Here is a 24253-nt window from a genome sequence, read left to right on the forward strand (position 1 = left end):
ACTCTTTCCGTATGTACCTTTTCCCATGTTTCTAGTCATTTTCATTATTCATCTCTTAATCTCTCCTTTCTGAGATCAGCACTGAACTGTGTCCCCCATCTGAGGGCAAACAACCATTGATTTATATACATGGCATTAGAATATTTTTTGTATTTTCTGTCTCATTCCACATGACTTCTAAGATTTGTTTGCCACTGCATTTTAAGCAGAGATTTTCAGTGAGTATCCCCATGCGTTTTTCCTGAGTTAATTTAAAACTCAGCAATGTATAGGAGTAGTTCAAATTATTCTTTCCAGTATGGATTACCTACCACATATCTGCTAATGGTAAATCTCACCTGCCGTTTTGCTGTCCATTCACCTAGTTTTGTCATGTCACTGATAGTATACAGAGACTTTTCTAGTCTTAAACTAAATGATTTTGTCACTTTCATGTTCCCTCTCTTTTTCCGATCACTAATAAACAATATTAGTTCAAATACAGAGCCCTGAGGACACACTTTCACCATGCTTGAAAACTGTCCATTTATTATTGATCTTTATTTCTTGTTTCATAACCGCCTTGTGACTTTTTTGATCAGTATTACTTTTTTATGAGTATTACTTTTACTTCAAAGCCTCTTTCTGAAGGACATTTTCTAAACTTCCTAAAGTAGCCTTTCATATGTTATGTCATACAATACTGTGTCATCCAACATCTTGTTGACATACCCAAAGAATTATAATGGATTAAAGAGGCATGATTATTATTTATAAAAACCATACTTGTTAATACATATCTTGTCATAAACACCTTACATGAACATATTGGAGGTCAAGCTGAAGGATCACAGTTGTCCCATCTGGCTTCAGCTTTCAAAATTTACAAATAATTCTATGTTTACTAACTCTTTCCGTCTTTAACTGAATAGTTCATTAGGTTTCAGTAAGATACACTTCTCTATAGTTGTCTTTTTTTAAGTTAGAATACTTGGTACTCATATATAAGTTCATAAAGTTCTGAAAAATTCTCAGATGCGTGTCAGGTAGTCTGTGTAATTCATTACTGTTTTAGATCTCAGTAGTCATAAAGGCAACCATGTTCAAATCAGTTGGGCAGCTTACATGTTTAAATTTAGTCACAGGCTGAAATGTACAGAAATTGTTTGGTTTCTCTATGTTTTCCTATGCTACCAACAAGAGGGCACTAAAGTCCATTGTCCATCTGCTATGATAGTAAGCCTTTATTCAGATGAAGTTTCACAACTAGAACAGCAAGGAAGTTTAAGGTTCACAATGCAGTAGTCATCACTGGCTCAATGCCAAACTAAGTATCAGGTGGGGCTTCTAACGTTTTGTCCCAGGTCTTGTATGCTTTAATATCTTTGTTAATGACTTGAAGGATAGAATTGAGTGCACACTTAGTAACTTTGCAGATGAGACCTAGCTGGGTGGAGGGATTCAAAGTGACCTTGACAAACTGGGAAAATGGTCCAAAACTAATTGGTTGAAATTCAGTAAGGACAAGTATAAAGTCCTGCACTTAGTGTAGGACCATCAAATATAAAAACACAAACTTGGAAACAGTGGCGATGCATGTGCACCCCCTGAAAGTGCTGGTGCACCCGCTGACACGCCACACTAGTCACTTAGGTGACAGGCAAGGATGGCAGGTGAGAGCACCGGTGCCCCCCTGTGAGCACTGGCCAGAGTGGGTGCACTGTGGTGCTTCTGGAAGTAGCCGAGGCACTTCCGGAAGTGTCCGCAGCCACTTCTGGGAGCACTGTGGCTGCTTCCGGGAGCGCCATGGCCACTTGTCAGTCAGGCACAGGGGGACACCCCTCCTTCCCCCAGTCAGCAAGATTGGTCACAGAGGGATTCCTCCCTGGTTGCTGACTGGTCACTGGGGGGGCACATGCCCTGCCTTACTAAGGTGGCACCAGTCACCCCTACTTGGGAATACCTGACTAGGCTGGGTTGTAATAGAGAGGATGATGATAGGCTACTTTGTATCTGAAGAGGACAGAATAAACAAGAAGGGACATATGAAAACCACTCGGTAACTGTGAAGGTGGTTAAGTACTAGAATAGATTACTTAGTGAAGCTGCGGAATCTCCATCATTTGAAGTATGCAAGACAGACAGTTATTTAGATAAGAAGGTTTAGATCAGGAGTTAGCAATCTATCATCCATGGGCTGGATCCAGTCTGCAGATGTGGGGCGTCAGCAGGATTTGGCAGTAGGCATTTTCTGTGCCACAGCACAGAGAAGTAATGGTGCCAAGCACTTCCCTACTTGTGCCATGCCAAGGTAAAATGGTGACAGCAGTGGCCTGGCACCCTCCTGCCCACTCACCAACCTTTGTGTCATTCCTTCCTATAGCCTGAAAAGGTTGCCAACTGCTGGTTTAGATTTTATAGATTTCATAGACATTAGGGCTGGACAATCATCTAAATCATTATTTAAATGATTCTCTGACTAGATGCCCTCAGGTCCTTCCCATCCCTGTTTTTCTATGATTCTATGATAATGAAGAAACATTTTTCTGAGCTGTGTCCTGCCTCTTGCATAACACCAGCCTACACTGTAACTTGGCTCTCTACAGTGCTATTAATCTGTTATTTTCATGAACACAAGATTGATGCACAATGCAAAACTGACCACACAGAAATCACATTCTCAAGTAGATTTCTTTCTGTTAAACTTTAAATTCAGGTTCATCTTCATATCACCTAAAACTCAGTAGTTTTCACTGGCTATAATGTTGTCTCTGGATATAATTGTTTGGTGAACAATGAGCTATGACTCCACTTACCTTAATCCAGTTGTAACGACTTATAAATATTAAAATAAGCATTTGTTCATTACAGATAACTCTGTGAGCCAAATACTGTTCTCATTTGGTGTGTCTAAATGAGATGCTACTGCACAGTTGTTACTGCACATTTATTTAGTACTTGTATTAGCACGGACTAAATAAACGCGCAGTAACTGAAGTTACTGTGCGGTAGTGTCTGCAAATGTCTTTTAGGTGATGCTACTGCTCACTAGTGTATACAGGAGCACTATCCATGCTGTGACATGCTACTGCACAGTATTTTACTGCTACTGCACAGTCAGCATCTCATGTAGATGCACCCAGTGACAGTCTAAAATAATGCAATTGATTTTAAAAAGAGTTTCTCTGGATTTACTTTATTTTTTCTCTAGAAAAATATGAATTCATAAACATAGCCTGTTTTAAGATGCAGCATGATGAACATAATCATAATGCTCTTGAAGACTCTGTTTCATGCTAATTTTAGCAAGAATGTGATGCATTTTAATATATTGCATAGAGACAAGTCAGGCATATATGCATACTCATTTTGCTTTCATAACTTTCTCCATTAGCTATGACCATGAAGGACGACTAACCAATGTAACACGCCCCACTGGAGTGGTTACCAGCCTTCACCGTGAAATGGAAAAGTCTATCACCATAGATATTGAGAATTCCAATCGAGATGATGATGTCACAGTCATTACCAATCTTTCCTCAGTGGAGGCTTCCTACACAGTAGTTCAAGGTACAGACATATACTGTTCAGCACATCATACATAGGCACCCAGTATCCTCCTAAGAATTCAAAGTAGCCATTCAGAATAATCATTCGAGCTTCTGAAAAGGTCTGAACACTTCTGAACCGGTAAAAAGAACACAAAAAGTTTCGACAAGATAGAATGACTCCCATAAGCACACTATTAAATTTGCAGATCTTCAGGGCCAGCAGAAGGAAGTGCTGTCTAATTTAGTTTAATCATTACCTGCTGGAGAAGATTGGTTCTGCTGATGCATTTATATCAAGTTTGCTTTACTTGCTTTCAATGCAATGTTGGCTATATCTTCACTGCCAAAAACAGCAAGGTTTGGTTGGGAAATGTTAGCTTGCTCTGTGTAAAATCCCAGAAGAGCAGCTTGTTTTTCTGTGATGAGCTTAAGTGAGGTCAGCTCCCAGCCCTACACCAATATTTATGCAAGTTCTTTCAACTGATTGGATCTACTCATTTTAGTAAAATCAGAATCAGGGCCTTTCATGCTGCAGTACCAAATAGGTAGTTTACTATGTGATTTCATTGTCCATCAGCACTTCAGATAACAAAGGCACAGTACAGTCCCAGAGATTAGCAATTAGGAAGATAAACATTCCTTTAGGTGCAACTACCGGTTGTGGACCAAATATTGTAGTGTGATGTAAAGTCACAGTTACCAAATATAGATTGAAAAGAATTCTGTGGGTGATGTTTTTTTAATTAAGAGATAATGTCACTGGCATCAGAACATTGTTATAGGACAATAGTCTTCTTCTGACAGAAATGTCAGCGTTTATAGACTATTATCCTGTGATGCATCCTTTTCCAATGACTCTATTCCAGTTATGCCACATGATTAATTATGTAGATGTTATCCTTTTGTCAGATGGGCATTGATGCTCAGATGGCAGCTGCACACTATACAGGTATTGAAAAGCTCTGTTCTGATTGCCTTTCAGAAGGGACCTCACTGGTGTCAACCAGGCAGAGAATAACATGACCATAAAAGTACAGGTTTATTTTTATAACTTTTATCGGTAAGCAAAAAGGCCAGACATCTGATTGGCTAGCACAGCTCTTTTGTAGTAGATTGAAGAATGACACACACACAAAGGATTGTTGTGCCCGGCCTGTATTGTTGGAGCATCACACCTTTAGGATTTAAAGCTAATCTATAATACTCTGCCATGTGTCTGCTGGAAGGGCAGTTTTTAAACAGAGAAAGAAAAAGAAGAGGGGCTTACTTTCTCATTCCTGACAAAATTTCCAACAGAATCTTTTTATAACCCAAAATTTAATAGGTTTGTGGTTGATCCAATAGTTGGGTTAAAATCATTTTTCCTCTGAGTTTGCTGATTTAAAAAATGCATACACATAAATTATGCTGTGAAAGACATCAATATATATTTTGATTTATAATTAACAGTAAAGGGAAAACATAATGGGATGTTTTTTTTCTGCAGGCTCACAGTATTAATATGGTTATTCTTTACATAAATCAATAGCAATGGTAATTTCCACTGTATCACCATGTAAGTGGTAATTGCAAGCAGAATTCACTTGACATCAACAGAAGTGCCATGAAAACCTATCAAATTAGGTGAGATGTTCTTTTTATGACTAAAGTAGATACATAATTTTCTTCTCATTATTGCTGTAGATCAAGTGAGGAATAGCTACCAGCTCTGTAATAATGGCACTTTGAGAGTGATGTATGCCAATGGAATGAGCATTAGCTTCCACAGTGAACCTCATGTCCTGTCCGGAACTGTAACCCCCACCATAGGACGGTGTAATATTTCCCTACCAATGGAAAATGGCTTAAACTCAATTGAATGGCGACTAAGAAAAGAACAGATTAAAGGCAAAGTGACTGTGTTTGGAAGAAAACTCAGGGTAAGTGTCATTACAAAATAGTGTTTTCTCCTCTATACAGACTCTTTTCCATATGAAAGGATATTTGATTCCATTTTGATTCATAGATTGGAAGTAAATTAGATGCAAATTAAATATGAGGGATAGTCTGCTGTTACCGGCTGTGGAAGTTCTGTCGTTAGAGGATGGTAAAAATGCCTAGTTCAGTGCTAGGACCCCACAACACTTGTGAAAATGTAGGCTTGCTAACAGGAAGATTGATGTCCTGACCTTTGGGGGTCTCTTGCAGTACATACCATTCTGCAGAAGAATGAGTCCCATGAGCCAAACAGAATCCGTGTTTGCCTAACTGCATTCTACTGAACCTAAATTACAATAGCCATTTCTATGAGACAAGTATTGTTTTTATTTCCTTTCCTGAATTGCCTAATTGTATAAAACAATGGTCATTTTTTCATCCCCATTCCCCTAAGGTGCCCAAAGTTTCAGAGGTAGATGAAGTGGCCCTAGTGTGCACAGATCGGAAAGGATTTAGGAATAATGGGGTGAAAAAAGCCTTGACCCTGATTCAAAGCCCATTCAAGTCAATTTGAAATTTTCTATTGATGTCATTAGGTATTGGATCAGGCTGTATAGGCATAGGGAGGTGGTGTTAAAATTAGAAATTCTGTGTTAATTTAAGTGCTTAGTAATTTGCAGATGCAGTATAGGATGTTAACATTTTAATAGTTTTCTGTTGTCCAGTGGTTAGCTAATTCTCAGTGCTGACTTATCAATTGTCTTTTCCGTTTTCCTGTATACTACTGCCCATTCCTTCAGAGTCGCATGCTCTTGTAATTTTCTTTTAGAAAGCAAAATTTTAAAAAAGGAATGAGATTAGCAGCTAACGCCTTAATGACTCGATTTCAGGGCTGTATAATTGATTTTTGATATGCTGTACTCCAGAAGTTGATTATAAGTAGCAATCATTCCTATTCTAAGATAAATCAGCTCTGCATGTTGACTAGGTCTTCAAAACAAAAATAAATGAGGCCCTAAAATAAAGTGGCTATAATCCTTACTCTAAAAATTAAAAACTTAATGGAGGTACTTGTGGTAATTAGCTAAAGTTAAATGCACAAGTCTTAAAACTGAAACCTTTCCAGAGTTAGATTCTCTAGCATCATGTTTATGCAAATCAAAACACGGCTTTATCTATCAACACCTCAACATTTAATTGTCTGCTGTTAGTTCCTGTAACAATAATCACATATCCATTTAGCTCTGTTAAATGAAAATCACCATGAGATTATAATAGGTTGAGTGGACTGAAAATGCAATTTGAAAATGAGAGAGAAAGCATAGAATTTATTTGCATCTCATTTATTTTAATTCATCTTTGTAAACTGTTTAGTGAATAAAATAAAAACAATTGTATTGGAAAATTGTGAGGAAGCACCTGGAAAGCAGGCTAGGCAGAAAGATGCAGTAATGTGGGATATATCAGTAGCAATGGGAGAAAAAAACAGGAACCGGTAGATTCTAGTGGGTATTTAAAACCAATCTGAACACTCACATACCTCCGCAGTGCAGCCCAAAATTGGGACCAAGACCCAGAACAAGAGGAAAGTGGAAGGCTGTAGTGCAAGAGCCTGCCCTTGTATGGGATTAATGTCTTAAGAGAAAATACCGTTTTCGGTATTGCGTCTCCCACCTGAAATTTCTTATGTAAATATGGGTGGTAACTAAAGCAAGGAAACAATCTAAAGTGAAAGAGGAGTCTGATACAGTCAGTTCTTGATGACTGGAACTTGGGTACTGTGCGGTGAGGGGTACCAGTACAAAAACCAACATAAAAAGATTATTTGAGTATTACGTGCTAGCAGGACTCTGATAACAAACTCACTTGTTTTCTTCTGGGCAGCAATCTCCTGCTGTTTAACACACAAATAACCCCTTGCAGTATATCCCATCAGCTGTATGGTTGCATATTAGTAATTCTATACTTTATCCCAGGCGTCTTGTCCAGTACAACAGTGTACCATTAGCAGTGCTTTATCCTTGTAGTTTACTCTTCTCATCATATCATTTGCACATGATTTATGACTTTTTAGCACTTAATTTCAACCTAAGCCTCCTACATGTGTCAACCATAATTCAGCTGCCTGAGCTCCCTAAGGGCAAGAGAAATGGGACTACTAGTAGTGATAGCAGGAAGAATTTTGGTGGGGGAAAGGGTCCCAAGTGTAGAGCTCATCTAGGCACCAACTCACAGCTGAGATAAGTGTATCTGAAAGGCTATACAGTGGATGTGAAGGTATTATATCTCCTGCCTATGACAGCATAAATCTCAGCTTAATGTAGGGAACCTGGCCCCTCAACATGAGGCAGACTCCAAGTTTATGCCTACCTAGCAAACTGAAGATGTAATTGTAACACAGATCTGAATGCCTGTGCTAACTTTAAGATGGGTAGCACAGGTAACAAAAGCAGTGAAGACACAGCGGTTGGGCTAGCAACCAAATTACACACCAAGGGGTCCCCAGAAGACTTGTTTTCTGGTGAGCATCAGTCAATGCTGATGCCCATATCTACATCACTGTTGTTACCTGTCCCAGCTCTTGCTATAAACACGTCTTTATTTGGATATGCATACACTTCCAGAAAGCCATAATGAAGCCTAACAAGGAAGACCTATTCTTTACCTTTTACATTAACCACTTTATTGTCTACTATTTCATTATCAAGAGTATGTTGAATGTCATGCAGGAAGTGTAATACAGAGCCCTACGGGTGGTTCCACTCCAGGGATTTTTTACATACAGCATAAAATCACTTAAGTAATTTTTGTTGGAAGAGCCATTAACCAGATTCTAGAAGGGCTCTTCCCTATTGTGACTTACACAGCAACAGCAAAAGGAAGAAACAGATGTGTGTGTAGGTAGCAGAACAAAAGAAAAATAGCTTGCTGGATAATCTTCAGTCATGATATTTGTAATAGTGTTATTAGTGTTCCCAAAAGAAGTAGGAGTTAGTCATTTGTTTGGGTTTCTATATAATTAATATGACATTGCAATTATACTCTGTGGTGTTGCGTATTTTACAAATGAAAACCAAGTTACTGAGTTATCAAAGCAGGTGCTTCTTTATTCTCTGAGTAATGTTTATGTGTGCGTAACTATTCTTCTGTGTAATGATTTCAGAAAGCTAGTGCTTCACTTCACTATGACAGAAAACCTATTAACCTTCATGAAACATATTAATTTTTTTTTTGTGAAAAAAGAGAGAACGTTTCAACTCAGATTTTCAGACAAAGATTATCTGTTATGAGGTCAAAAAAAAATTAAAGGATGTAAAATTCATATAAGAGAGCTGGATTTTCAGACTATTAGTTCCTATTCACTCACTGCCTGCAAAAATTGCCCAAGGTGGAAGAACCCACATGCCATCCTTCCCAGAGGAAGAAACAATGCAGGAACGCTTTTGTTACGGGGCTGTGACACTAGATTAGCATCTCCAGAGGTTCAGAAAGCAACTTCATAGTGCTCCCAAACCTGGTTTTATTGCTCTTCTGTGTTTTCCAATTATGAATTAAAGCAGAATGTCATCATTTACTGTTACAAAGTCATGATGCAGTGCAGGAAAAGATCCAAAGAACTAAAGGTCCAGAGGAGATGAGGCCTAAAACCTGGAAATTTTATTTAAGGCTCTCTAATTATATAATGATTAATTTAAAACACCTTGTAATGCTCACATAGGAAAGCTGGTAATATATTCACTGAGCTTATTTGAGAAGGGACTTTTCTTCTTCAAAATATGGATATTCTGAGATTTTTATGAGAGTTCAGAAATACACTAGAGAAATTTCCCTTTAATTTTATGTCAATTGTCTCTGATACGTTAATATCTGGGTAGTGAAAGCTATCTTACGTTTCCCAGCAGATCTTTACAAAGCAAGGGATTTCCATACACAACTGACATTCACACCAGTTTTATGCACACACCTCTGAAAGTGTGCCCATTAGCTTTGAGCTTTGCTTCCAAGTCTCCTTTCCCATTAGATCCTTGAATAACAAATGGGATAGTTGAGCATTTCCAGTGTATTAAACACACACACACTTCTCTGTATCGGAACCAATCTATTTGGCAATATCTAAACCTTCTCTAGGAAATCCCACATGAAGAGCTCTTTCTAAGAGTTACCCACGGAGGAAATGAAAACGGTGTTAAAGAGCTGAATTTTACTAATGGGAGGAAATCAGACTGAGGAAAATGAAAGATAATTAAAAATAATTATTTCTTTATGAACACAAAATCATATTAATTTTAAAATTGCTTTCTGTATAGCTGAATTCCTACAGAGGAATTCAGTAGGGTTGGGATGGGAATTGGGTTTACCCTGTCAGTGAAAATAATTCAGAATAACTTTTATGTCCTCTAGGATGGCTCAGGGTTAATTTACATATTGTTTGATGTGCAATTTAAGTTTGGATAAGAGAAAATGTTGCTTAATCAAAGCTACTATAAAATATAAGCTGAAGCATAAATTCCCAGGAACTGATGAATATTTCTTAAGTAGTCACTGCTGTCAAAAGATATCTGTTTAAAGACTTCTTCTTTATTAATGGTGCATTCACAATTAAATTAGTTAAGAAGCTTTATTAGATTATAGCATTGGCCTGGATCTTTGGCTCAGCCTCCAGTGAAAATATTTATCTCGCTCATTATAGAATTTGTAGCAGCAAACACTATAGTTAAGGTTATGTATGCCATATCTATAACCCCTTGGTCCTGTTTTGCTTACAAGTTTCAAAAAAGTCTCTTGTGGATTTGAAACTTTTCATACTGTACTTTGTTTCGTTTTGAAAAGTTTAATTGAACAAAGCAAGAAGGTGAAATACATTCACCCAATCTAAAGAAGTTTTTTAAACTTTTTTTGTAACCAAGGTTTTTTGGGTAAATCCAATATCTTTTATTAGACAAACTAAAATAGTTGAAAAAATTCTTCTTAACAAGCTTTTGGGTCCAAACATCCTTCATCAGGCTGAGGAAGCATCTGCAGTTGGTCTGTGCTTTGTTGCTTACTAGGGAGTCACATTTGCAAGATGCTGGGAGTCCAGTTTGCTCAGCAGTACTGTCTAGGATCAGAGCTCAAAGGCTCCAAAAAGGAATGAACTTGCAAAATAGTGCATGTGTTGAGCCAATAAGGAAAAACGCCTCTGAGTTGATCATGGAGGAAATAATTAGGGAAGTATTGAAGCCAGGAGTTCCCAACCTGCGGGGTTCAACCCCCAGAGGAGTCCAGCAACTCTTTCTTTATGGTTAGGAACAGATGTTGTATTTATCCCTGGATAAGTTGTGCTTCTGTTTGTCTGGGAACAAAAATATTCCCAGGATTGGTGTGTACACACATCAACCTTCTAATCGGGTTTTAGTGAGTTGCTGAATTCAATACAGGTATCCCAGAATTTTCTGCCCTTGATTCTATGATGCAGTCCTGGGCTACCTGTACAGACATGCTTGGCAATATCCCAGGGTAAACTGTTATTATATCTTATCCAGGAAATGTTTTTTAGGTTTTATCCTAGGACAATGGACATAATGTCTGTATGTCTGCACTTTGTCCCAAGATAACATGGTTTATCCCAAGACAAATATGATGTCTGTTCACAGCCAAAAGCTAGATATAAAGATGCAGATTATTTTCTATATCATAACTTAGTGTTGTAATAAGGAAAGGTTGAGAATCATTGGTGCTAGCAGTAGGAAAATGACCTCTGAGCATGTTCAGTGGTTAGCTGCTAAATGCTAGCAGCCTATATTTTGAGTAGTAGGTGACAGTATAGCTGTCAAGTCTGACAAGCCTAGGTCTTTCTCCTGGGGACTACAGCTAAGCCAGGCTGCATGGATGTTGCAAATGTCTCAATAAAACCTTTGGAAAACATCTAAATCTTAGGGATAAGGAACAATTGTGAAAATGAAGCCATTAAAATCCTGCAAATTTTAGTAAGTTTTGGAACATTTTATTTTTATACTTATTATTTTCAATGTAGACATTAGCACAATGGGTTAGTGCTTACTGATCACTGAATACAGCCTATTTCTATTTGAATAGGTCCATGGAAGGAACCTGTTGTCCATTGATTATGACCGGAATATACGCACAGAAAAAATATATGATGATCACAGAAAATTTACATTGCGGATAATTTATGATCAGTTAGGACGTCCTTTTCTTTGGCTACCCAGCAGTGGGCTGGCTGCTGTGAATGTCTCTTATTTCTTCAATGGACGATTGGCTGGACTTCAGCGTGGTGCCATGAGTGAAAGAACAGATATAGATAAACAAGGCAGGATTATATCCCGCATGTTTGCTGATGGGAAAGTGTGGAGTTATACATACCTGGAAAAAGTAGGTGACTCAATTTAAACTACAACATTCGCTACAAAGAGACTGTTCAATTACATGTTCTTTCTGGCCTTCATCCACAAAATTAAACTAGGAACCTTAGTGTTCCAATAGTTAAGAATTCTTTTGTACCTAATCTGTGAATCTTCTAGTTTTTCAATTAATCAAAGGACATACTTTCTTCGTGGTTCAGCTCCTCCAATATTTCCATAAAACAGAATAGCTCACCACATAATAGCATAAACTAACAGGATAAATTTTACTATTTTAAGACTGAAACTGCATGACTAAACCTGGCAGAATAGCCAGTAGCAGCAGATAACTTATCTCTAATCATTATTTATTAAGTGAAAATATGGTAATTCATCTCTAGTTAGCCTAGTTTAAGACACTTTGATCTTGGAAGTTTGTCTAATACTTAAAAACACTGCATGTCATGTTCCCTCCTCCAGACTATTGTTCAAGTATGCTAGAGCTGTTCTTTATGCTAGCTTTTCTACATATGTATTATAGCAATCAGTGTGAATTACAACTGCCAGAGGAGATATAAATTAACACATTAGTCTCACTTCCCCCAGAAAGTACTAAGAGACCCAAGAGGTTGATACAATGTACTTCAGCTCCTTGTATTTCCTTCTCAGGGCCGTGTCTACACGAGAGGCTGACTGAGCAGTCATTACTGCACAGTAACCTGCATTACTGCACAGTAACCCACATTACGGCACAGTAGCAATGATGAATGGCTTTTCTGTGGCACTGACTGCTCAGTAGCCTAAGACTAATGCGCAGTAGTGTCACAGCATGGTTTCTGCCACATGAGACTACTATGCAGTAGTCTTGGGCCACTACACAGTCAATGTCTCGTGTAGATGCGGCTGGGGTTGATAACCTTTTTCAAAGTGACAAATTTACTTCTCAGACTTGTTGGCAATATATTCATACTGTGGGTCAGCACTGTAACCTGAGATTTAAATATGGCTTTTGTATTGTTATAACACTAAAACCTATTGGGTAATGCTTAATCTAAAAATATTTTCCCTGGTAAGTTTACAAAGTAAAAGAAAGTGAGAAATAGTGAAATTAAATAATCATTATCTTTTTTTTAATAGTCTATGGTACTACTACTTCAGAGCCAGCGGCAGTACATCTTTGAGTATGATTCCTCAGACCGGCTCCACGCTGTTACCATGCCTAGTGTTGCTCGACACAGCATGTCTACTCATACATCTATTGGCTACATTAGGAATATTTATAATCCTCCTGAAAGCAATGCTTCAGTGATTTTTGATTACAGTGATGATGGCAGGATTCTGAAAACATCATTTTTAGGAACTGGGCGACAAGTATTCTACAAGTATGGAAAACTATCCAAGTTGTCTGAAATTGTTTATGACAGTACTGCAGTTACTTTTGGATATGATGAAACTACTGGAGTCCTGAAAATGGTGAACTTACAGAGTGGTGGGTTTTCATGCACAATTCGATACCGTAAAATTGGTCCACTGGTTGACAAACAAATCTATAGGTTCTCTGAAGAAGGCATGGTCAATGCGAGGTTTGATTATACCTATCATGATAATAGCTTTCGAATTGCTAGCATCAAGCCTATAATAAGTGAGACACCTCTTCCAGTTGATCTTTACCGTTACGATGAAATCTCTGGAAAAGTAGAGCATTTTGGCAAATTTGGAGTCATCTATTATGATATAAATCAAATCATTACTACCGCAGTGATGACACTGAGTAAACACTTCGATACCCATGGACGCATTAAAGAGGTTCAGTATGAAATGTTCAGATCACTCATGTACTGGATGACAGTCCAGTATGACAGCATGGGAAGAGTGACTAAGAGAGAACTGAAACTTGGACCTTATGCCAACACAACTAAATATACCTATGATTACGATGGAGATGGGCAGCTCCAAAGTGTGGCAGTAAATGACAGGCCAACCTGGCGTTATAGTTATGATCTTAATGGGAATCTTCATCTCTTGAATCCAGGAAATAGTGTCCGATTGATGCCTCTACGCTATGATCTTAGAGACAGGATTACACGTCTGGGTGACATGCCATACAAAATTGATGATGATGGATTCTTGTGCCAGCGAGGCTCGGATATATTTGAATACAATTCCAAAGGTCTCTTAACAAGAGCTTACAATAAAGCAAGCGGATGGAGTGTTCAGTACCGTTATGATGGACTGGGGCGAAGGGCTTCTTGTAAAACTAACCTGGGGCACCATCTTCAGTACTTTTATGCTGATCTTCACAACCCAACAAGAGTAACACACATCTATAACCATTCCAATTCAGAGATTACCTCTTTATACTATGATTTACAAGGCCATCTCTTTGCAATGGAAAGCAGCAGTGGAGAAGAATACTATGTTGCCTCTGATAACACAGGAACACCCTTGGCAGTATTTAGTATCAATGGCCTCATGATCAAGCAACTTCAGTATACTGCATATGGAGAAATATATTATGATTCCAACCCTGACTTCCAATTAGTTATTGGATTTCATGGAGGATTATATGATCCTCTGACAAAACTGGTCCATTTTACTCAGAGAGACTATGACGTTCTGGCTGGGCGCTGGACATCTCCTGATTACACAATGTGGAAAAACATTGGTAAGGAGCCTGCTCCATTCAACTTGTACATGTTCAAGAGCAACAACCCTCTGAGCAATGAACTGGATTTAAAGAATTATGTAACAGGTGAGAACTCCATATTAGTTCTTTCTTTATATATTTAAACTAAATTTCTTTATGCTTGGAAGTTTGTGTTGGAAAAGGAAATTGATCAGATTTCTCCATCCTAGGACCCCCCTCCCTTGTGTCCCTATCACCTGCAGAGCCCTTCTCTCATTAAGATAGAACCACTTTCCCTTTAGACAAGATGAAATGGGCTGTGTGATCTTGATCCCTAAAACTTGTTTCTTATGCACTGCCCCCAAATTAAGAGTCCATGAAAGGGAGAACACACTTGGTTGTGAAGTAAAGAGAAAATCACTTCCAACTAATAATAATTCTTAGCATTTATATAGTACTTGTCATATATTTCTCAAATTCCTGCCCAAAGAAAAGTTCAATTATCTCTGTTTTACAAATGAGGAAACTAAAGAAAAGAGAGAAAGTGATTTGCCAGAGTCACCCAACAGGAGAGTGGCAAGAATTAGGATTCAAGTCTCTTGACTCCTTGTCCATCCAACATTAGCCTCAAAATTATATGATAACTTTAAATATGGCTCTGGCTTTGGCTCTGGTTGTACACTAGCATTCTTTTAAACCACTGCTCCCCCATTCAAGCTTTCATATCGAACAGTGTCCTTTGGTACTGCTTTAAAAAGAAAAACTTATTGTTTGAAATAATGTTTCCCTTTGAAAAACTGAGAACTTTTGGGGAACATTGGTAGCATTGCAATGCAAAAAACAATAATTTTCATTTAGATTAAACATATATCAGGATTGGGTTAAACTTGTAACCTCCTCTTAATTAGTACTAATTTGGCACTTAGTAAAAATCACACAGAACTTGAAGTAGCTGCTAACACATATTTTAAAATGAAAGGTAATTAAGATATGTTCAGGAGAAACTCTTTCAAAGTTAAATCTCTAACACCTGGTAATTAAAGCAGAGGTATCATTTAACAAATAATCAAAGAGTTGCCATAATTTTAGTGGCAGTTAGAACTTCAAGTGAAATGTGATTTTTTTTTAAAGGAAAGCAATATTATGATATTGGTAGTTGTTTCTGACTACAACTACACTGTAGGCATAGCATTCCTTAGGCCCTACAGCTTATTTGCAGGCTGAATACTCTGGGACCCTGGACAGATTTAACATTTGAAGTGCTTCAAGTGCCTTTGCATATGTACAAGTGTTACACTTAGATCCCCCTAATCACACTAAGGCAATCTAAATGCCCCAGCATGCAAGTGTTCACTGAGCTGAGATTGCCCTAAAAATGGTGCATCTGATCTAAACTTAGTTCTCAGCAGACCTGCTCACTGGCAGACATGCAGGTCCCTGCTCTAACTCATGGTACTTTAACACAAAGCGCCATGAGTTAGAGTGACTCCCCCCACCCCCGACCCAACAGACATCCATCTGTTCGGTGGGGAGGGAGGGAGGGAATCAATCTCCACTTTGGAACTGATCCAGCAGAGGAGCCTGCATGCAGACTCTCTCCTCTAACTTCTCTCTCCCCTATCCCCCCAGCTCCAGTGCCATCTGCAGGAAGGGATGGGGGAGAAGGGAGGGAAGGGAGCTGTGGGCTGTGGTTTGCCCGACCTGAGCTGCAAGGGGATGGGGGTTGAAGGGGGGCTGTGAGATGGGGCCCTTCAATCCACCCATTCCTACTCCAGCTCATGTTAGGAAAACCCCAGCCCACAGCTCCCCCCAATCCCTTCTCCCCCGTCCCTTCCCATAGACAGCACCAGGAATGGGGCTGGGCTGCATCAGTGCAACCCTAGTCATTCTGACAGACTGACCCTAGGGAGCAGAAGTTCCCTAAGGCACTCCACTTTGAAGCACCTTCATCTAATCCCTCATTAGATGAGAGTTAATTGTATCATGCAATCAACCACGTTTAAAGTGCTCTGCAGCTATGCATGTGTGTCTTGGCATGACTGTAGAGCACTTTCAGGGGGCCAAGCATGTATGTCACTTCTGTCTGCGCCCCATGTTCCATGACACAAGTCTGGTTAGTCCTTCAGATATCTCACATTGCACTGTTCCTCACCCTCCCCACCCCTGCGGCAAGTGGCCTCTCTGGTGCCTGACCAGCACTCCAGCGCCCCTTTTCGTGTCCTGGTTTGTCAGCACTTTTTATCAATGAGCTCCCTTGCATTTGCTTCTTCAGTTCAAAGTAATCTGCCCACCCTTCCCCAGAGCCCAGCCACACCAAGTCAGGCAAGCCCACTGCAGAGTTCGGTCAGGTGCAGGCTACTGAACTTTCATGTTGAGAGAAAGGAAAGCAGAAAAGTGAAAACACCCCTAGTCATAAATCACCTTCCCCTGTGACCCCAAAACATGGATGCATGCATTTCTTCTGCCCCTCACCTCCCATCCACCACAAGGCTCACTTCCATCTCCTGGTGTCAGAGACACAGCACTTCAACTCATGAAAGGTGATTGTTCTACTTGGAACATTAGGGCACTGTATCTGTGGACCCGTCTGACCCATAACAACTGTAAATTAGATCCCAGTCAGTGGCATTTGGGAACAGTTTGTTACATGTGTCCACACCCTACATTTGCTTATTTCACCCTGCTGTTTGAGTTGCTAAAAAAATGCTAATGCAGAAGATAGACCCCCTCCTGCTCACTGCTTTGTGCGACTTAGTCTTAAGGCCACGATGATGGAGTGTTACAAAACTAGTCACATTAGCTATTTTTCAGGACTTGAACAGGATGGAATCACAAATTGCTTAGGCACCTGACAAGTACAATAGCATTGGCCCAGTGTGCCCTGTCTCATCTTAAGAGATTTTATTACATTCAGATGTTATATCATTTTCATTCATGCATCCACAAAAGAAATTCAGGAAAGATACATTAATTGCTTCTATATCATGCATTTCACCATAATACTATAATAATGGTGATGAAGATACTTGCTGCTCTCATGGGCTTCTACATGTCTTTGGACAAGAAGTCATTATATAAATAGCTTAATTTTCATAAATGAGTAATGAACACAACCTCCTTTATGCACAGCCCTTTATATGCATATTTACAGTCAACTGTTCATTTGTTGACAGTTTTTGCTAAAGGAGAGGATTCCTCCAGCTGTGTAATGATATATTATAAAGAACATTAGAAAAGAAAAATAATGAACTATTATAATGTGTGTGGAGGGAGATTCCTTTTTATTGCTAGATGAGAAAAATTAAAGTAAATTCTTTGGCAGGTAATGTTATACTGAATGAAATAACAAACTAAAACCATAGAAAGGACTAAGAGTCCTACTTTATGGATAGCCATAGGGAAAAAATAAATTGGGTATAATATAATGGGAGATTTGTACAATTATCTTTAAGATAATGGGTGTAGAATCTCTAATGAATTTTTCAAGGAGGACAAAAGAATCGCTAAAATGTTTGAAAAATCCACGAAAATGAAATCTTCAGCAGCTCAGCACAATCTTAAACATCACACAAACTTTTCTTTTAAGAAAGTAAAAAAACATTCATTCTCCCTCACAGTCTCATTTTTTAGGGGAAAGAGGGACAGAAAACTGAAGTTTTCAGTAAACATTATTCTTTTTTAAATGTGAATAACTATAAATCTGTTCCTTTTCAAAACTAGAAAATGAAGGCTGAAACTGGTTTCTGAAAATACTTTGCTCTTTCTAAAGCAGATCTAGCAGTCAGGATTAGTCAGAGCTGCCTTGTTCAGAACCAACACACAGAACATCACAAAGCTCAAACTGGAGCACATATGCAAAAGACTTGCAGTGAGAAACTCAGATAAGGTCTTGATCCTGCAAAGACTTACACAGTTGCTTTGCTTTACACTGTTGACTTGAATGCAGCTATTGCTAGTGTCCAGAGTTAAACATTTACATCTTGCAGGAGCGGGATCTAGGAGGAAAACCAGATTGTACACAAGAGGAATTTTCCAAGTGTTCTTCAAAGCAGTAAATGAGAAGTGTGTCACATCCAGTATAGCTGCAGGAGGTGACAGACATGAGCAACTGTACAGAAAATGTTTAGTGATAAAGGATTCAGAGATATTGGGTTTACTGGAGACCTCATATCTCACTAGTCAGCAATTTCTATGAATTTACAGTAGTCATTCTTGTAACAGCTCACTGTGGAACAGTATGGTTCTGGGAACTGGCAAATAAAAAAAGATTAAAAATTCTGAGTTCAAACTCTAAGCTCTTCATTTTAACCGTAGCATCCTTGAGATACACATCTCTTTCTCACTCACTCATTTATTTTTTTATTTTTAGATGTGAAAAGCTGGCTGGTGATGTTTGGATTTCAGCTCAGCAACATTATTCCTGGTTTCCCTAGAGCAAAAATGTACTTTGTACCTCCTCCATATGAATTGTCAGAGAGTCAAGCATGTGAAAACGGACAGGTAGGCAGCAGTTTGTGCTGGGCTTACAGTGATTTTGCCAATTTTACCTTGCATACAGGCATCATCCCATGAAAAAAAGAAATACTTCAAGGGGAGGAGTAAGCACCAAAGAGGGAGAAGAATTATTCAAGCTAAAAGACACTGAGCAAAGATGTATATACTGGCCCAGAATACATTTAAGTTAGAAAGTAAAAGAAATCCCTAACTGCCAGAGCAGTGAGGTTCTGGTACAGGATCCCAATAGGAGTTGTACTGGCCAAAAAACAAACGTTTGTAAATTGGAGTTCGTTAAATTTAGGAAGGAGATTATAGGGTGCGGTGCCTGAAGTAGCAGGGATTGCATTTAATGCCTTAGGAAGTGCCTTCCAGTCTTATGTTTCTATAGTGTCTAAGGTATGTAGGGTAGAGAAAAAATATTTTTTAAGAGTGAAATGAAATACAGTATCATTAGTTCTTCATTCATGTACACTTGAGTTCCTGTTTAACTATCAACATCCAAGGGAAATCTCAAGGTGTAATTTACCATCTGTTCTACTTCTACTGTCATAATCTTATGCCTTTGGTGTACAGCAATAAAACTGGTTTGTAGTGACTGTACTGTTTAAAAAAGAGCTTTACTCCCAATGTTATATGGAGAAAGTGTTACTTTTTAAAATTTATTTGACGTTTGGGGGTTTTTTGGTACTGCAATTAAACTGTTATCCACTAATGTTTATTACTTCATCAAAACAAGACAAAAATATATTTGAAATTACTTATGCAAATAAATACTACGCCAACTTCTGACATCAGTTGTTAGCAGTTATTACTTCTTAAATCTTTGATCCTATAATATGTATATGCACTGTTCACTTTAGTTATACAGTATATGACTTTGTACAGTATGTAGGCAGGAAGCAACAGCGTGAATGACACTTTTTATAATTTGCTATTTTTCACAGTACTTTGTCACTCCTCTTTTTAATAAGGTTTAAAACAGGTCTTTGAAAACATTTTCAAACAGTCTCTGTCTTCTTTGTTTATTCTTGCAGCTAATTACTGGAGTCCAGCAGACAACAGAAAGACACAATCAAGCATTTATGGCCCTGGAGGGACAGGTCATCTCTAAACGATTACATGCCAACATTAGAGAGAAAGCAGGGCACTGGTTTGCCACAACCACTCCCATTATTGGGAAAGGGATCATGTTTGCTGTAAAGGAAGGCCGTGTAACCACTGGCATTTCCAGCATAGCCACAGAAGACAGCAGAAAAATTGCCTCTGTCCTTAACAATGCTTACTACTTGGAAAAAATGCACTACAGCATTGAGGGAAAGGATACTCATTACTTTGTAAAGATTGGATCATCTGACAGTGACCTCGTCACCCTGGCAATGACCAGTGGGCGGAAGGTACTGGATAGTGGAGTAAACGTTACAGTTTCCCAACCAACCCTCCTTATCAATGGAAGGACTCGAAGGTTTACTAATATTGAATTCCAGTACTCTACTCTACTGCTTAACATACGCTATGGACTGACCCCTGACACACTGGATGAAGAAAAGGCAAGAGTTTTAGACCAGGCTCGACAGAGAGCATTGGGATCAGCATGGGCCAAAGAACAGCAGAAGGTGCGGGATGGCAAAGAGGGCAGCCGCTTATGGACGGACGGAGAGAAGCAGCAACTTTTGAACACAGGAAGGGTTCAAGGTTACGAGGGATACTATGTACTTCCAGTGGAGCAGTACCCAGAGCTAGCAGACAGTAGCAGCAACATCCAGTTTTTAAGACAGAATGAAATGGGAAAGAGGTAACAAATTAACCTGCTGTCATCCTTTGCTGGATGAATCAGTAGTCACAACTGTTATCTCCTCTCCTAAGGAGATGAAGACCTAAACAGGGGCACTAGGCTGAGCTACTTTGGGATAGTAAGTGGCAAGAAAGCTCACATTTTTTGAGTTAAATGCTACTGTTGAAGTGATTAAAAACCACTTCCTGAAGTGGACTAAAGCCAGACTGAAAACTTTAACCATACAAATTAAAAAGTACCCCTAAAATATTACCCACTTGTTCTGGGTCTAAAGAAAAAAAAGAAAAATAAAAAAGAAGGCCTCATATTATATTACCTCACTCCATTCACATGTGAGCAAACTTTAAGAAATCCAAGAGGGCCACCTTCACTAGACCAGCTGATGAAACAAAAAAGATTCAGACTGCTTGTTTGATAAATATTCAAGAGGTTTTCATTTAAAGCAAAATACAGGTGCATTTAAAACATGACTTTGGGGTGATTTGTGTGTAGCAACTGGAGGAAAATGATAACGCAAGTGAGAGAGCACTGGAAATAGTAAAGAAAAATATATTTAAAACATAAAATTCTGCACTTGCACTCAGACCCTGCATTTGTCTGGCCTGAAGTTTAATTTATTCAAAGAGGGCAGAGTGTAAAGTTGAATTCAAAATGGTGGCTATAAATCACTACAAATAAATTTCATACTCTGTTTGTCTTTGAAGATTCCATTGTGGACAGTATAACACAGTTACAGGGTGTAGTCTGTTTAGATTCAGTAGTTTGTTGGTATCAGTTCCAGTAGAGCTGTGGGCATTGTGTTACACTATTGCAAATGGGCACCACTTCAGATCACCCTGTACATACATCAGCCAGAAGGCACAATCACTGTTTCAGATTTAAAAATTATTAGTGTGTTTGTTTGGTCGAGAAACTGAGACAATCACATTACAGTCACCACAAAAGAAAAAAAACAAGTCTAATAAGAACTTTGGTACAAGAACTTTTTTGTAATATACATGTATGAATTGTTCATTGAGTTTTTATATTAATTTTAATTTGCTGCTAAGCAAAGAATAGAGACAGGCAAAGATAATTTATGGCAAAGTGTTTAAATTGTTTATACATAAATAAAGTCTCTAAAACTCCTGTGAATTATTTGTCTTCTATTGTGGAACTCTTTTGAAAGAGAAATGATCTATCAATGGACCTGTTTGTATAGCCTATTATAGTGGCAGCCATCCTTTTTGGCAGGTGTGCCACAAATAGCCCTGGCACCCTCCCCAAATGCCACTTCAATCCCTTCCCTTTCCCTTAGCTGATCTGCTGTTCAGCTTTCTGCTCCCTGACCAAATTGGTGCTCTGCTTTCTGTCTCCTAAATGTGCTCCCTGCCTGATCTGATGTTCTGCTTTCAGCTCCCTGTCCTATCTGCCACTGTGCTGCCTGTCCCCTCCCCACTCTGCCACATGTCACACACACAGGCTGCCCATGCCACCTGTGGCACATATGCCATAGGTTAGCCACCCCGATCTAGTACATGAAAAATTATAAGTGTGTAAGTGGTAAGCTATCATATACCATAAATTCTGCCAGTACTCCTTCCTCTGAGCCTCAAGTAAGCAGCACATTCTGATCTAGTATCACTAGCAGTGCAGTAACATCAATACTAAACAAACTGGCAAATGCTTTTTTTTAAAGCAGGAGCATTTTTAAACCTGAATGTTGGCAGCTGCCTTGCTGTGTCCCAGGACAGGATGTTTGCAAGTCATGAAAATAAAATTACATGTATCTTCTAACTGGATTGTTTATTTCTCCTTCATGCAAAATTGAAGGAAAGGCTGAAGCCTCTCTCATATGCAACTAACTGGCCACACCTGAGGCTATTGACACCTATACATGTGAGTACTCAAAATTCAAGGACTCATGGAAATTAGGGCTGGAAGGGACCTCAGATAGTCATCTACTTGACCCTTCTACCCCAGGGAAGGATAGCTACACCTAAACTATGCCTGATAGATGTTTGTCTAACTTGTTCTTCTAGTTAACTATCTTTCAAGTATAAAGTTTTTCCTAATGTCAAACTTAACCCACATTGCAGTTTAAGGACACTACTTCTTGTCCTATCCCTGGAGGACATGGAAAATGGTTTATAACTTTCCTCTCTGAAATAACTTCACATATTTGAAGATTGTTATTATGTATCTATTTCTCCCCTCCCTTGCCCCCTACTCCTCAAGCTTTCCTCATGGGTCATGTTTTCTGGACTCTCTCCAATGGGTCCCACATTTTCCTCAAAATGTAGTGCCCAAAACAGTACTCTAGCTGAGGCTGTACCAGCACTAATACAGTGGAATGATTACTTCATATATCTTACTTCATATATGTCTTCCATTCATGTATACCAATCAGTATTTGCCTTTTTCCCCCCACAGATCCATTTCTGCTGTGGATCCAGTCATACCTTTTTTTTTTCCTTTTTCCTTTTTTTTTGTTGTGCAGTTTATTATTCCTCCATAAGTGTGGCGATCACCAGTGGCTGAATGTTGAGACCAATTCTATGTTTGAGGCTACAGGTAAACTTTTTAATGATTCATGAAGTCAGCAGAAGCCCATAAGTTAAGTGTGAGCTTGAATTCATAGGCAAATGAAGCAAAAGTGTGATAGCTTGTGTTTCACTCTTGGTAGGTGCATCCATTTTTATTATTGTACAAACCCAAAGGATGAGGTACCTGCTTACTATGTTTACGTAAGTTGTATACAGTAGATTCAAAAGCTCTGTGTTGCTCTGAAGGATGAATGAGGGCACTTTTTCTGTCCACAAAGCAAGCATTGTCTTTGTCATGCTATAAATCAGTGGTTACCAACTGGTTGATTGGGATAGACCAGTGGATCCTGGAGCCTGTTGAAGTCAATCCTGGGCTGTGAGGGCTGAGCACACGCATGCACCCCCCCTCCCCCCCAACCCTAGCAGGTCCGTCGGCAGGGGAGGCTCAGTGAGGCATGTGCAGCGGGGCTCAGGGTGCAAAGCCCAGCCCACAGCTGGAGCCAGGGTGAGGCAGGAGACAGAGTACAGGACCTGTGTGTACAGGACCTCCACCTGTACAGGAGTACAGGACCTCCACTTGACACAGGAGGTACATGGTCCCACTAGGGGGAATGCCATACTGGATCTGGTATTGGCAACGGGGGATGACATGGTTGGGGACCTACAGATCGGTAGCCATCTGGGGGACAGTGATCACCTAATAATAGGTGAACTATTAGAACTTATAGAATTCACCATAAGACGTTGAGTGGGTAAAGTAACTAGTCAGGTGAAAGTGCTAGACTTTAGGAAAGCTGATTTCAATGAACTCAGGCGATTAGTCAAGGATGCACTGCAGAGTAGGAGTTTTGAAGTGATGGGAGCCCAAGAAGGGTGGCTGTGCCTTAAGGAAATGATCCTTCGGGCACAAAGCAAGGCGATCCCCGAGCGAGGCAAAAGGGGGAAAGGGGCCAGGAGGCTTCCCTGGCTGACCAGAGAAATCCAGGGCAGCCTAAGGGACAAAAGGGGAGCACATAAAAAGTGGA

At 39.2% G+C, this 24253-nt stretch overlaps 1 protein-coding gene across 1 annotated transcript in view; it reads left to right on the forward strand.

Annotated features, from left to right (window-relative positions):
* The window catches only part of LOC102385477 (teneurin-2), an 818212-nt gene extending 796437 nt beyond the window's left edge, over positions 1-21775 (forward strand). Inside the window, exons 25-30 of the mRNA XM_025205636.1 lie at positions 3374-3549; positions 5214-5449; positions 11523-11819; positions 12926-14540; positions 18784-18914; positions 19946-21775. Coding sequence (XP_025061421.1) covers positions 3374-3549; positions 5214-5449; positions 11523-11819; positions 12926-14540; positions 18784-18914; positions 19946-20707 — 3217 coding nt within the window. The 3' untranslated portion in view covers positions 20708-21775. The remainder of the gene's footprint in view (positions 1-3373; positions 3550-5213; positions 5450-11522; positions 11820-12925; positions 14541-18783; positions 18915-19945) is intronic.
* The last annotated feature ends 2478 nt before the right edge of the window (positions 21776-24253 follow it).

Source organism: Alligator sinensis, unplaced genomic scaffold (assembly GCF_000455745.1).
Source record: "Alligator sinensis unplaced genomic scaffold, ASM45574v1 scaffold7_1, whole genome shotgun sequence".
NCBI lineage: Eukaryota > Metazoa > Chordata > Crocodylia > Alligatoridae > Alligator > Alligator sinensis.